At 46.2% G+C, this 15,497-nt stretch overlaps 1 protein-coding gene across 1 annotated transcript in view; it reads left to right on the plus strand.

Moving 5' to 3' along the window:
• Positions 1-15,497, plus strand: part of GNL2 (G protein nucleolar 2) — a 63,122-nt gene that overhangs the window by 31,156 nt on the left and 16,469 nt on the right. Inside the window, exons 8-11 of the mRNA XM_088462237.1 lie at positions 1,864-1,977; positions 3,486-3,614; positions 13,845-13,949; positions 14,210-14,368. Coding sequence (XP_088318363.1) covers positions 1,864-1,977; positions 3,486-3,614; positions 13,845-13,949; positions 14,210-14,368 — 507 coding nt within the window. The remainder of the gene's footprint in view (positions 1-1,863; positions 1,978-3,485; positions 3,615-13,844; positions 13,950-14,209; positions 14,369-15,497) is intronic.

Raw genomic sequence — 15,497 nt, forward strand, 5'->3', positions numbered from 1 at the left:
CGTCCATGTGTTCCTTGGTGTGCGGGATCCCTGCTGCTCTCACATGGGTTGATTTTCACTTCTATAAGGCTCCCTTTATGCAAGCAGTGGTTAATTCTTGGGAGCAGCTGTACTGTTTGGTAGACTGGTACTCTGTCCACACTTTGACCACCTTTCATTGAGTTTCTGGTGTTTGCATCCATGGATGCTAGCCTTGGCAGGATGGTTTCTGTGTTCTGATTGTCTAAGCGTACCCTCCCCTTGGGGTGGCTTTTGAACGTACCATGGTGGGCAGTGTCCCCCAGGTTAGATGAATGAAATAATAGGATTTTTGTGCTTGCCATTAATCCTGCTCTCTGAATCCATCTGGGGAACACAGTGGTCCCACCCATATGCTCATTCTTGTTTGTTTTTTTCTGACCGTTTTTGGTATTTACATTCTGTTGTTGACCCTTGGCTTTGGGCTTCTTTTAAAGTTGCACTGACGATCAGAGGTTGCAGAGAGGAGGACCTTCTGTCTTAAAGTGATAGTTTAGTATTAAGTCCTTTTGGCCCCTTATAGTAACCCATGGTGAGCAGTGTCCAGCAGATGGATTCAGAGAAAAAGATTTAAAGGTAAGTACAAAATTCCCATATTTTGTTTTTATAGCACACCAAGTCGCAGTTTTATTAGTTCAGTCTCTGGCTTATTTTGTAGAAGTGCTATCAGAAAAAACATGAAAATCTTGCATTAGAATAAGTATTGAACACATCAAGAGTTTTCTTCATGTGTTCAATACTTTTTCCCTGTGTCATTTCACATTATTACACATACCTTAATTTATGGACACCTATGGTTTGATTTGTTTTCATGTGTGGATTGCATGGGTTGTTGCTGACATTTGGTGAAAATTTCGGTACAATAGCCCCAGTACAAATTATATTTACTGAGAAAAATGTTGATGTGGTCAATACTTATTTTACCGGCTGTATGTATGTGTATAAATATACAAAATTAGTCGAAATTGTGTCTTTTAGAAGCAAATATATACTAAACTAAAGCATTTTATCTTAGATGAGTTTTCTCAAACTTTAAATTACATTTAAATTGATGTTTTCCATCTGAATTTAATAAAGTCTGGGGGTAGTGACCCAGAGGTCTATGGCGGTCTGTAACGTGTTCATGTGGAGAAAACAGGCAAAGTAATCCCGCACCAATGTGTGTGTGTGTGTGTGTGTGTGTGTGTGTATATATATATATATAATATATATATCCTAATATCAGGGAATGTACTTATTAATTCTTTCGGACCCACAAACTTCACCTATCTTGCTTTAGAATGGTCCTTACATACATGTGAAGGTGCTACCTATTAATCTTATAATGAATATCGATTGAGACAAACAGAAGAAAAGGATAAGATTTTATCTGGCGCACTAGTACGGTCACAGTATACTAATAATAATGATTCCTCTGAATTGATATAAAATATAACTTTTTTATATTATTCTTTAAAAATGTTTCAGCTGAGTCCAGAAATAAGGGTGAAATAATTTAAAATAAAGAATTTAAAGTAGTGTGTATATAGATATAGAAAATAAAGTGATTTAAAATACCAGGTGGTATTTTAAATCACTTTATTTTCTATATCTATATACACACTACTTTAAATTCTTTATTTTAAATTATTTCGCCCTTATTTCTGGACTCAGCTGAAATATTTTTAAAGAATAAAATAAAAGTTATATTTTATATCAATTCAGAAGAATCATTATTATTAGTATTCTGTGACCCTACTAGTGCGCCAGATAAAATCTTATCCTTTTCTTCTGTTTGTCTCAATCGCTGTTCATGTGGAGGTTCGGGACAAAAAAGAAAACTGAACATAATCTGTTGTTTTTCAGAAACGCTGGGTTGCCTGCTTGTCTTCAGAGTATCCAACATTGGCCTTTCACTCAAGCCTCACTAATCCGTTTGGTAAAGGAGCTTTCATTCAACTTCTTAGGCAGTTTGGCAAGGTAATTTAGGGCTCTTAAGATTCCTTTACATACTGTAATATAACAAGATTGTAATTTAAGAGCAGAACATCTCAAATGAACCTACTAATACATAACACATGATAGAGCTTTTATAAAAACTCTTCCACAGGTAACTGGGCAGGAAAGGTACCAGAGCTCATTATCCAGTTTTGTCTAGTAGTGGTTAAAAAGGAATTTATAGATGTGTCCTCGTACACTATTGCTGCAGTCATGCCAAGCTAGCCCTTCTCGACACGCCAGGTCCTGTGCAACTCGAGTCTAGCATTTCTTTTGTGTCTTGTTCAAATGAAAATGTGTCTTGGTTGCAATCAGATGTGACAAACTGCTCAACTAGACTGCACTGATTAATTTGATATGTGACGCTTGTATATCTGTGTGCAAACGGGGCTGAATTTGTATACCAAGTAGAGATGAGCGGCTTGGTTTTTACTTTGTTATTTTCACCAAATTATCGCAAGCCGTGGCGTTGCTATGGGGGTGCAGGCCGCACCAGGTTTCACCATCAGAGGAGGTGACACCAAAATGCCGGCTCCACCTTAGTGACAAGAGCCACCTCATTCCCCTGCAGCACTCTGTTCCTGTCACAGGCGAGGAGCCGACAGTGCAGAAACTAGTCTCCAGGGGGGTAGTCCAGTATCACTGGATGCTGGGCACGCCCCCGGAGGGAGTTCCCGCGATGCCACGCCCCATTTCTGTTAGGCCACGCCCCTTTCGGATGAGAGGCAGGATACGGAGTGCGCGCTGGGTTTTACCAGACCCGGTGAAGCCTTTGATCGTAAGTCTAGATTTATATTATTAGCTATCCAAAACACGTGAGAGCTGGATAGCCAATCAAATGCCAATTTTGAGGTCCAAACATAAACCGAGTAAAACTGAACAGCTCATCTCTAATATGAAGTGCTACAATGCACCGCCTTTTTCCACGCCAAGTTCCGTTGTGCTTTGTAAACAGATTCAGACTCTGTTACACACAGATATACAAGTTTCGCATATCAAATGAATCAGTGCAGTCTCGTAAAGCGGTCTGTCGCATCGGATTGCGATTAAGACGCATTTTAGTGTGAAAAAGACGCTACACCCCTTGGAGCGGCTGGCTAGCACCAGGCGTCTCACGCCGCATGATGAATTTTGAAGCTAAGTGTATGAGGACACATCTGACATCTGTAGCTGATATTGGAGAGAATTGGAAAGGTGCACTGACAGAACAAATGTGCAAGCAAACTAAGAAAATAACCTATTGCTAAGTTGTGCTCTTTGCTAAGCAAAGATCCACATGTATACACTTTGCTTTTCCACTGCCATGTTAAATAAGCTTGTTTATGCTATTTAGTCAAATAATGTGATATAATAAGCACCGTGTCAACCATAAGCTTTGATGCCTCCATTAAATGTAATTAGGCCTGTTTCTTATTAGTGTCTCCGCTCTTTGCAGGAAGATCTTTTCATTAATCAGGCTTTTGTTTTGTTTTTTCCTTTTAATGTAACAGCTGCATACTGACAAAAAGCAAATCAGTGTTGGATTTATTGGCTATCCAAATGTGGGCAAGAGTTCTGTAATTAACACACTGCGGTCAAAGAAAGTCTGCAATGTGGCCCCAATTGCTGGGGAAACAAAGGTAAGAAAGGAAAGCTACAGTTATTTGCTTACAGGGAGGAAAGCAAACTGGCTGCTCTGAGCTCAATGCTTGTGGAAGTGTACTTGTGTGTACCTGTTACTACACACAGGAGTTACACATCTGGAAAGTAATACTGTGCAGAAGCTTAGCATTACCCTTTGTAGCATTGTGGTGTACTGTTGTGTGCTTCCATATATAAGGAAATTCAAATGGAGAGGAGGAAGCGGTCACTTGCAGGATACAATTTAATTCAATAAATTGTTCTGCTCGGGGAGCTGTAGCCACCATCTTGTCACTCTGTCATACACACATACCTGTACAATCTGGTGCAAAAACAGGCACATGATGTCCTAAAAGTGGAGAATGCATTTGCATAGCTTAACTATACTATTGCTGGTATATAGTTGACCCTTGAATGACATTTCCACACAAGCTAAACTGTGTAAATGCTATTACGCAAGTGATCCAAATGTTTTGCCCTTTTATGCGTCTGATATAACCATTTGTGTGTTGTAAAACCACTTCCAATGATTCCTGCTTGTTCTCACTTCCCTGTGTGGAGGCTGGGGATTACGTCCTTACAAGCTGGGAGAACCTGCTCCATAATGCGTTGCAGCCAGGATTTGCCTATGACTTGGGTTTGGATATCAGTGGTATCAGTGGTATTATATACACTTTCTTAATTTGTTTCACAGAGTAAATTAAAATGACAGACTAGGAATAAAATCATGTATAAAACATCTATTGATAATGATGGCTTCCACGAGCAGGAAAGGCCAGTGTCAGATCAGACATGGATCACACAAGCCAAGGAGCCCCATTACTGGGATTTGTATTGCAGCTTACCACTCTTGGTAAAGAGATGACTAGAGCATCATGGAGACATCTATGGACAAACTAGTACTCTCCAAGTTTCTTATATAGAAGTACTCTAACATAGAAGTACTCTAACATAGAAGTACTCTAACATAGAAGTGCCGCTGCAATATTTTCTCAGAAAATAAATTATTTGAAAAAACAGAACTCACTGCAAGAAATGTAATTGTCAGCATTCCAGAAAGGAGACATAGAAAACAAACAGAAACCATCTTGTCACAGCATGTATTCTACTTTACAGTTATCTTTCTTTGAATAATATATACATTATTTGCATAAGGTATACTAAAAAAGAACATGGATATTACATTGTAGTATACTGCGTTGTAGCACAGCTAAACCCGAATACACCATGAAACCTAAAAGTTCTACATTATAGTATAATACAGGGTTTATGGCATACAATGTGACATTTTTTGCTATACATCATGTACTCCACTATATTATATATATTATTATATTACAAAATAACTACTTGCCGGTATTCAATAGAAAATAGCCTCAAGGGGCTAGGCTAGAGGTGCAATCTGTATAAGTGAATCCTGATATATCATACTTAGGTGTGCGGATAAGAGGCTGCCGCCTCAGGGTGCAGTCCATAGCGCTGTGGTGGTGTTTGCAGCAGCCTGGTCACGGACAGGTCTTTAGGATACAGTCTCCAATGCTGCAGTGATTCCAGTAGCAGCAGCCCAGTCAGGTCACTGGTATAGCGACGAACAGGTCCTCAGTATGTGCAAGGACTGCATAGATTTTTTCATTGGTTATGCACAGTGTCAGTATTTCAAAAAGTCACGGGAGTGTATGGTGGTCCTAAGAGGCAGCCTCCCTGAATAGCCAAGTTTTTGTGTCTTATTTGTGAACCTCTTGGAGGCCGCATTCTTCCAATACAGTCTTTCCTATTGCTGTAGACCGCATTTAAATAGACTCCATCAAGGAGCCATTCCGTGTCAAATCAACACACTTTTTGTTAAAAATTTTACGTTACAATTTTGAAAAACATTCACCTTTAGTATAGACCAGTGTTGGCTAACCTTGACACTCCAGCTGTTATGGAACTACATAACCCAGCATGCACTGCTACAGTTTTGCTATTAGGGCATGCTAAAACTGTGGCAGGGCATGCTGGGATATATAGTTCCACAACAGCTGGAGTGTCAAGGTTAGCCAGCACTGGTATAGACTATAGCCAGAAATTTTTTGAACTTTTTTTTGTCAACGCACGTTTCTACTTCAGGGTCCATAGGGGGTCCACAGGGTTGACCTTGGGGTATAGCTGGATCTGGATCCACGGGCACCACGCAGTTAAAGCTTTGCTGCTCCCAGGATGCACTTGGGTCCGTCCTCCTCTATACCCCGACCACAGGCACCTCAGTCTTTAGTTGGTGCCCGGCCGGAGTCGGGTCACCCTGTCGCAGTGGGGCTGCAGGAGCAGCCCCTAAGCTTTATTTTAAAAGAGAAATTTTTTATTTTTTTCTACCTTTTTTACACTTTTAGAACGGCAGCATCAGACTGTCCTTTAGGACGTCCACGCTGCTGCTCCTCCCCGCTGGCGCCGCGACGCCAGTACAGCTCTGGGGATCGCGGCGGGACCCCAGAGCCTGTACTAGCCGGGCTCTGGGGACTCCCTTGACTGCTGCCGGACGCGACGGGGATCAGGTAAGCCGCGGGGCGCCGCGTGCGGCGGCCCACGGATACTTTCTATGCAGTCAGAAGCCTCCGGTCTCTGGAGACCGGAGGCGCTAGCGGCGGCGGTGGGCTCCCCCTCTATTGAGGAATACCCCGCGTGTCCGCTAGACCACCAGGGTAACAGGCTGGTAGCGGGACCGGCAACCCGGGGGTTAATTGCTAGCCAGGGGAGGCAGCCTTCCCTGTCTAGCGGCTCCTCCCCTCAGCTCAGCACGCCTTTCAACAAGCAGTCTGGCGTCGCTGAGCTGCTCTTATCTTACGGCCACTCCTCCTCTGAGGTCTCCGGCGGCCATCTTTACTGGCAGGCATCGCAGACTCCCAGGCGGTATCAAGTGGACCGGTCCCCCTGTGTACCTCTCCCCTGCTAAAGGACAGTGTACACAGCGCTATAGCCCTCCCAGACACTGAATCTGGGCGGTTGATTGTAGCGGAAGGTGCAGTGAGTACTAACTTTTCTGCATTGTATGTGACTATTGCTAGTGCTGCCTGTCTGTGACTTATTCTCCTTGCTGTCAGCTTATAACTATCCCTTTCTTTCTCCTACGGCCCGGCAGGTGTGTGGGGGAAGGGCGTTTTTCTGAGACCCTCACTTATATAAATCACGTATTTGTGGGGTCAGTCACATACTGTTGTGTGCTACACAGTACCATATCTGGGCTGTTGTGTCGCATACTGGTGAGTGCGCGGGTGTTAAAACCGTAATTCCTCTGGTGATACGTATTTCTTGTGGATTTACGGTATCATGTCTGATGAGGAGACTGAGCGCTCTGTGGCTCCTGTGCTATTTTCCTGCAGACGCTGTGCTGCTGGAGTTGATGGGGAGGACTTATCTCAGGATGGTCTGTGCGGGCGGTGCCAGCTGGTACCGGGCCCCTCCAACCCCCCTGTATCACAGGACCCTCCTTGGGCGATGTTTTCACAGGTGCTGGCGTCTATTGCGGACCGGTTATCGGTCCCATCAGCGGTCCCTTCTAGGGCGTTGCCTCAGCCCACCATCTCCCATTCCCCGGGTGTTCCACAAATATTGCGGTCTCCCCCCGGGGCCCAGACTGTGGGTCCTTACTCGGGACTGCCTGTGTATGTGCAGTCTTCCCCAGTGACGCGTCAGTCTGTAGTGCCTTTGCAGAGTTTTGCTCCGACGGCTCCTCCGCCTTGGGTGGATGTTCTCTCCAGCTCCGTACAGAGTCTGGCGGCTTCATCCTCGGCGTTTCAGTCCATGTTGCAAGGTGATGTGCCACCAAGGGCGTCTAAACGTCCGGTTGTGAGTTCACTAGCTGCGCAGTTGTCGGACTCGGAAGGGTTCTCAGATGATGGAGAAATCCATGAGGACTCTGACTCTGATGCCATGGGGCAGGAGGTGGAAGCTAAGTCCTCCATTAATGTTCCAGCCTTAGTTAGGGCGGTGCGGGCTATCCTACATGTTGAGGATGATGCGCCGGCTCCTAGGTCGAAGTTTCCTAATTTTAAAAAGGCCAAGGTGACTTCAACTGTGTTCCCCCTGTCTGATCAATTATCGGATCATATGGCGGCGGCCTGGCAATTACCCAGTAAGAGGTTCCATCCACAGAAGAGGTTGGCGGCGAACTATCCTTTTCCTGAAGCTCATTGCAGGAAATGGGAGACTCCGCCGGCGGTGGATTCCCACGTTACCCGCTTGATCAAGAGCGCGACGCTGCCATTGCCGTCTATCTCCTCTTTGAAGGATCCCACGGACAGGAAGGTGGAGACTTGTTTAAAGTCCATTTATTCTCTTTCCGGGGCGGTGGCTCGCCCGTCCATGGCTATCTCCTGGGTGGCTAAAGCCATTGAGGCATGGGCCAATGCCTTGGAGGATACCTTTCCTGATGAGGCTCAGGATATCCAGAGAGCGTTAGTGGGACAGATGCGGGATGCAGCTTCCTATATTGGGGAAGCGTCTTTGGATGCCAGCCTGCTCACTTCTAGGGTGTCGGCTGCAGCGGTGTCTGCTCGCGCTCCCTGTGGCTGAGGTCCTGGAGGGCTGATGCAGATTCAAAAAAGGGTCTGGAGGCCTTGCCTTTTAATGGTGATTTACTATTTGGTCCGGATTTGGACAAAATAGTGGATACTTTGGCTAAGTCCAAGTCGGCTTTCCTCCCTTCGGCCTCTGCGCCGGCTAAAGTGAGGAGCTCTGCCTTTCGGTCCTTCCCGAGACATTCGGCGACCAAGGCCGCACCCAAGCCCAAGAAGCAAGCATGGAGTGCTTGGGGCGCCCTTCTTCCAAGCAGGAGGATAAGCCTGCTGCCTGATGGGACGGGCCTCTCTCTGGGGGACCCCAGAGTGGGAGGCCGACTTCTCCAATTCGCCCAGTGTTGGCACAATACCACCACGGATGCCTGGGTTCGAGAAGTAGTCTCTCAGGGGTACGCCCTGTCTTTTCGGTTCAGGCCGCCCCACCAGTTTTTCTGTACGAGTCCTTCTCTGGACAAGACCAAAGCTGGTCAGATTCAGGTAGCTATAGAATCCTTGCTACAAGCAGGGGTCATTGTTCCCGTTCCGCAGTCTCAGCGCGGGACGGGGTACTTTTCTACTCTGTTTCTGGTACAGAAACCCAATGGTTCTCATCGCCCTATCCTGAATTTGAAGTCTCTGAACAGATACCTCAGAGTTCCCAAGTTCAGGATGGAAACGTTACGTTCCATCATTCTGGCGATGGAACCTGGGGATTACATGGTGTCCCTGGATATCCAGGACGCCTATCTCCATGTGCCCATAGCACCGGCACATCAGCGGTATCTGAGGTTTGCTATCCTGAACCATCACTACCAATTTCGGGCGTTGCCTTTCCACGGCTCCGAGGGTGTTCACCAAGGTGATGGCAGTTATAACTGCCCACCTTCGGGGTCAGGGTCTACGTCTGTTGCCGTACCTGGACGATCTTCTGCTGCTGGCGAGCTCCCCGGAGGTGCTTCTTCGACATCTCCACCTGACCATTGCTTGTCTTCAAGCACACGGGTGCAAGCACACGGGTGGTTGATAAATTGGAAGAAGTCCTCCCTGATTCCATCACAGCGGATGGTTCATTTGGGAGCCCTGCTGGATTCTCGTCAGCAGCGGATTTTCCTGACTCCGGAGAAGGTCTCCTCCCTGCAGCTGCGGATACACAGTTGCCTGAGCAGTTGCCGCCTGTCGGTCCATTCGGCTATGAGAGTTCTGGGGTCCATGGTGTCGACATTCGACATGGTGGAATTTGCCCAGTTCCATTCCCGGCCCCTGCAGGGGCTGATTCTATCGGAATGGAACGTGTTACCTCACCGGATCCACTCTCAGATGCTGGTGTTGTCCGCGGAGGTTCGGCAGTCTTTGGCTTGGTGGCTTCAGACGGCGCATCTGGTCGAGGGGCGCCCCTTTTGGATCCCGGACTGGGTCCTGCTCACGACGGATGCCAGTCTTCGGGGTTGGGGGGCAGTGACCGGCTCATTATCGCTTCAGGGTCGTTGGTCCGCGGAAGAAGCACTTCTCCCCATCAACATCCTGGAACTGCGGGCTGTGTACAGGGCCCTGCAGTCGTCCGGCCCCGCTCTTCACGGAAGGGCGGTTCAGGTGCAGTCCGACAACGCCACCACGGTGGCGTACATCAACCACCAAGGGGGAACTCGCAGTCGGGCAGCAATGTCGGAGGTGTCTCGCATTCTTGCTTGGGCGGAGTGTCACGTTGCAGCGATCACGGCAGTCTTCATTCCCGGAGTCCTCAATTGGGAGGCGGACTTCCTCAGCCGTTACGACGTACATCCCGGGGAATGGTCGCTTCACCCAGAGGTGTTTCAGCTACTCGTGGACAGGTGGGGGCTGCCGGAGCTGGACTTGTTGGCCTCCCGTCACAATCACAAGTTGCCCGTTTACGGGTCAAGGACAAGAGACGCAGGCGCCTGTCTGGTAGACGCTCTGTCGGTGAAATGGACGTTTCACCTGGCGTATCTGTTTCCTCCAATAACCCTGCTTCCTCGGGTTCTGCGGAAATTCAAGCAGGACGGCGGCACGCTCGTGCTGGTGGCTCCGGCGTGGCCCAGACGTCCTTGGTACTCCGATCTGAGGTGCCTCTCCATCGACGCTCCGTACCTTCTCCCTCAGCGTCGGGACCTGTTGTCTCAAGGGCCCTGCCTTTACCCGGATCTGGGTCGGCTGTCTTTGACGGCGTGGCTCTTGAGACAGCCGTCTTGAGGTCTAGGGGTTTCTCCAGTTCGGTCATTGGTACCATGCTTAGGGCACGCAAGCCTGCTTCCGCGCGGATTTACCACAGGGTGTGGCGCACTTATTTTCAGTGGTGTGAATCCAGAAACTATGATCCGCAGGTGTTCCGGGTTTCCAGAATCTTGGAGTTTCTTCAATCGGGTTTGGACCTCGGCTTACGCCTGGCCTCTCTGAAGGTTCATGTGTCTGCTTTGTCCGTGTGGTTTCAGCGACGGATTGCTACACTGCCAGATGTTCACACCTTTTTCCAAGGTGTTCTCAGGATCCAGCCTCCCTTCGTGCCTTCGGTGGCTCCTTGGGACTTGGCGGTGGTACTGCGGGTCTTGCAGGGTCCTCCTTTTGAGCCGCTTGAGTCGGTGGAGCTCAAGTGGCTGACGTTTAAGACCATTTTTCTCCTGGCAATTGCTTCTGCCAGGAGGGTGTCATAATTGGGGGCGCTTTCCTGTCGCCCTCCTTTTCTGATTTTTCACCAGGACAGGGCGGTGCTCCGCACGCGTCCTGAGTTTTTGCCCAAAGTGTTCTCAAAGTTCCACATTAATCAGGAACTTGTTGTGCCAGCTTTTCAGTCCCCTGATCTTTCTGCTGGTGAGGCTTCCTTGGATGTGGTCCGGGCACTTAGAATCTATGTGGACCGGACAGCTTCGGTTACGAAGTCGGATTCTTTGTTTGTCCTCTTCGGTTTTCACAAGAGGGGTTGGCCTGCCAACAAGCAAACGTTAGCCCGTTGGCTTCGTTCAGTTATTTGTGAGGCTTATGCACAGGAGGGTTTACCTGTGCCAGCCTCTGTTAAGGCTCATTCCACTCGTTCTGTGGGTCCCTCTTGGGCTGCTAGACATGGCGCCTCCGCTGTTCAGCTGTGTAAGGCGGCTACTTGGTCTTCAATTCAGACGTTTTTGAGGTTCTATGCGTTTGACACCTTCGCCTCTCAGGATGCATCCTTTGGGCGCCGGGTACTCCTTTCAGCACAGGAGCGTCCCCGCCCTTAGTTGAACTGCTTTGGGACATCCCCAAGGTCAACCCTGTGGACTCCCTATGGACCCTGAAGTAGAAAACGAGATATGGTAAGAACTTACCTTTGTTATCTCTGTTTCTACGAAGTCCATAGGGTCCACAGGGCGCCCGCCCTGACGCACCTGTCTTCAAATGGGCTGTGTGGCTGGTCACCGGTTTTCCGTCTCCCATTTCTGTGAGTATGGTTTCTTGTGTGTTCCAGTCTTCCTTCTCTCTGTTTAGTCTCCTCCTCCGGCCTTAGCTGCTTACCAACTGAGGTGCCTGTGGTCGGGGGCGGGGTATAGAGGAGGACGGATCCAAGTGCATCCTGGGAGCAGCAAAGCTTTAACTGCGTGGTGCCCGTGGATCCAGATCCAGCTATACCCCAAGGTCAACCCTGTGGACCCTATGGACTTCGTAGAAAGAGATAACAAAGGTAAGTTCTTACCATATCTCTTGTTTTTGAGATAATCCTGCTCAAAAGTTTGTTTGAATGTAGAAAAAGTAGTTCCTCATAAAGCCTATTGTGTTGTATATCATAGGAAAGGGCATAAAATACACAGTAAAATGACACAGATTTGAAAATGTTGGTGGTTTTTGACAGATTTTTTAAAACTTTACATTATTTTTGGAAGCTGCATGAGATATTTAAATATTTTGTATTTTTCTTAGACTACATATATACTCTACATATACCAAATGTTTACAAAATCTGAGCTGGTGAGGTAAAATCAGTGTGTTGAGTGTTGATTTGACACAGAATGACCCCAAGTTCTTAGCACTGATGAGCGTATCTGTGTTATCCCTCACAAACTTCCTTATATTCTGGTAAAACCAAGGAGTGTCTCTCTTATTAGGTAAACAGTCATACTTATTCTAGCTGAGTCTGTGGAAAATGTGAGACACTGAGTTGCCCACAGAGCTGTCCTGCTAATAGTTACTAATGGGAGAGGTTCGGACCCAAAGTCCCTCTCAAATTACCATCCCATCTATCTCTGCAAACTTCTTTTTATTTCAGTCTTGCCTAGATTTGCAGCACATGTTTTCTTTCCTCACTACCTCTTCAGGCGGACTGCGTTAACTAAGGTGATTTATTGATTTAGTGTTAAATCAAAAGGTTTTACGTTCCTTCTCTATATTTCTGCTTCATTTGAAACTGTTGACCTCTATTGTCATACAAATGCTAGGTCTTCAGCACACTGTCCTATCCTGGTTCTCATCCTATTTATCAGGTTGCTCTTTAACTGTTAGTTTCTCTGGATTCCCCTCTCTTCACTTCCTATACAACAGGGGAATACAACATCACCCAGTCCTAGTTCCTCTCCTCTTTACTCAACTTCTTGTTGCTGCTTCCCTGTGCTAGCCTGGGCCTCAGTAGGGACTACTTTCTGTAAATCCTCTTACTTCTGCTGTGGCATAGTATCTAGAACTCCGTAGTTGTTACCGTAGATGTGACTTGGGGCATTCCTTGCTCTCATAACTTCTGGATTAAAGCAGGCTTAGACCTTGCAGTTCCACCACATGTGGTCAGCACCACCACAGTCATTACAGTTTCTTGGTCTACATACTAAAGAAATGCTGCATAATTGCCAAGGGAAATGCTCTATGGAAGGTGCTGGAGGCAGTCTGTGTACTTACCGTCCTTCCTTCTTCTGACAATGAAAGACCCTTTGGCTTTTATTGGAGTCTGTTTTAATCCAGGATGTTTGAGGGGTCCTCTATCATTGCCATTACCTCTTGCAGGTTGCAGTAGAAGCTAATGTTATATAAGCGATCCCCTTCAGATAACTCTGTATGCTGTGGATTTCAGCTCTGAAAAAACATTGATGATGAAGAACTATGTTTTTGAAGGTCTCAACCATCATACCCAGCACTTTTTCTTTCCACTTTATCCTCTTTCAAGTCGGCAATAGGCCTCATTCAAGGTTCCAAGGCTTGGGTTCCCACAGGGGATGGTCTTGGCTGTATTTCTCTTGGCTTATTGCTGGGTGATATAGGGGAGGTCCAAGCACCAGGGATAGATAGATCCTTGACTGACTACTTCCCATCCTTCTTCCTGGGAAACTGGAGCCAGAGTGGAGGCTCGAGCTACAGCAGATGTTGCAATCCTCAACGTCTTTCCCCAGTGTGAGAATGTGGACAAAATTTGGTCTAGGAGGCAGGTCCCTTCTGTATCAAGGCTGATTTTTATACTGATGTATTGGTATTCTGGGAAAGCAGTACATGCCCAGCAAGCAAATTGTGTTATATAGGCTGAGCTGTCAGTGAGGGTGAAGTAGGTATGTGCTGCACTGGAGACTAAAAGCTGAGGCAGTAATAGTGAAAAAAGAACTGCTAATACACTCTGTACTGATAACAGACAAAAAATGTAGGCATGTTGTTATTAGTACAGCCATGTAAACTGGATATGCGTATGTTCCTCAGTGTACATATAATCATAACATTTTTCATCTTCATTTTCTTGTTTAGGTTTGGCAGTATATCACACTTATGCGTCGGATATTTCTCATAGATTGTCCAGGTGTAGTTTATCCATCTGGAGATTCCGAAACTGACATTGTGTTGAAAGGAGTGGTGAGTAGTGGACATAAGTAGGTGATTTCTTATATGTTAAAATGGTGATAGCAGATGGGGTAGAAGAAAGGCTGCAGGCTTTGTAAGACTAATAAACACATTGTTTTAATGTTAAAATCTATATTGCCAATGTATTTGAATAAAAGGAAAGCAATTCATGTATAGTACAATCGTGTGATGGCTATTGACAATGTATATCCTTTATTTGCAAAAGTGGCTCTTAACATGGTGATTCTTACTTTGTTTCTTGGATGCTTTAGGTGCAAGTGGAAAAGATTAAAAGCCCGGAAGATCACATTGCTGCTGTCCTTGAAAGAGCAAAGCCAGAGTACATCAGCAAGACCTACAAGATCGAATCCTGGGAAAATGCTGAGGATTTCCTCGAGAAACTTGCTTTTAAAACAGGCAAATTGTTGAAGGTTATGAAATTACTTTTTCCACAATAGACTGTTCTTACAATCCATTTTCTTGTTTTTTTTTCTTTTCTATGTCTAAAAATGTGTAAATGTGCAGTTCACCTTTCAAAGCGTAATATCCCTAGAAGGCCAGCTTTAACCATGTCCAGATTCGGGGAAACTGGGAAGATCTACATCTACTTTTATGGTGGCTTTTTAGCAAGTGTGGTAATGACTCAACAGAGGCTTTATAGCAATGTAAAATTGTTACTTTATACCACAACTTTTTGATCTTTGGACAAAAACCATGTTATGAGCAAATGTACAGTGCATTCGGAAAGTATTCACAGCGCTTCACTTTTTCCACATTTTGTTATGTTACAGCCTTATTCCAAAATGGAATAAATTATTTTTTGTCCTCAATATTCTACACACAATACCCCATAATGACAACGTGTAAAAAGTTTTTTTTGAGAGTTTTGCAAATGTAATAAAAAAAACAAACTAAGAAATCGCATGTACATAAGTATTCACAGCCTTTGCTCAATACTTTGTTGATGTACCTTTGGCAGCAATTACAGCCTCTAGTCTTTTTGAATATGATGCCACAAGCTTTGCACACCTATCTTTGGGCAGTTTCACCCATTCCTCTTTGCAGCACCTCTCAAGCTCCATCAGGTTGGATGGGAAGCGTCGGTGCACAGCCATTTTCAGATCTCTCTGAGATGTTCAATACGATTCAAGTCTGGGCTCTGACTGGGCCACTCAAGGACATTCAGAGTTGTCCTGAAGCCACTCCTTTGATACCTTGGCTGTGTGCTTAGGGTCGTAATCCTGCTGAAAGATGAACTGTTGCCCCAGTCTGAGGTCAAGAGCGCTCTGGAGCACTGGAGCAGATTTTCATCCAGGATGTCTTTGTACATTGCTGCATTCATCTTTCCCTCTATCCTGACTAGTCTCCCAGTTCCTTCCGCTGAAAAACATCCCCACAGCATGATGCTGCCACCACGCTTCACTGTAGGGATAGTATTGGCCTGGTGATGAGCGGTGCCTGGTTTCATCCAAACAACAAGAGATATGGTAAGAACTTACCTTTGTTATCTCTGTTTCTACGAAGTCCATAGGGTCCACAGGGTTGACCTTGGGGTATAGG

The sequence above is a fragment of the Taudactylus pleione genome, unplaced genomic scaffold (genome assembly GCF_031769625.1).
Source record: "Taudactylus pleione unplaced genomic scaffold, aTauple2 ptg000007l, whole genome shotgun sequence".
NCBI lineage: Eukaryota > Metazoa > Chordata > Amphibia > Anura > Myobatrachidae > Taudactylus > Taudactylus pleione.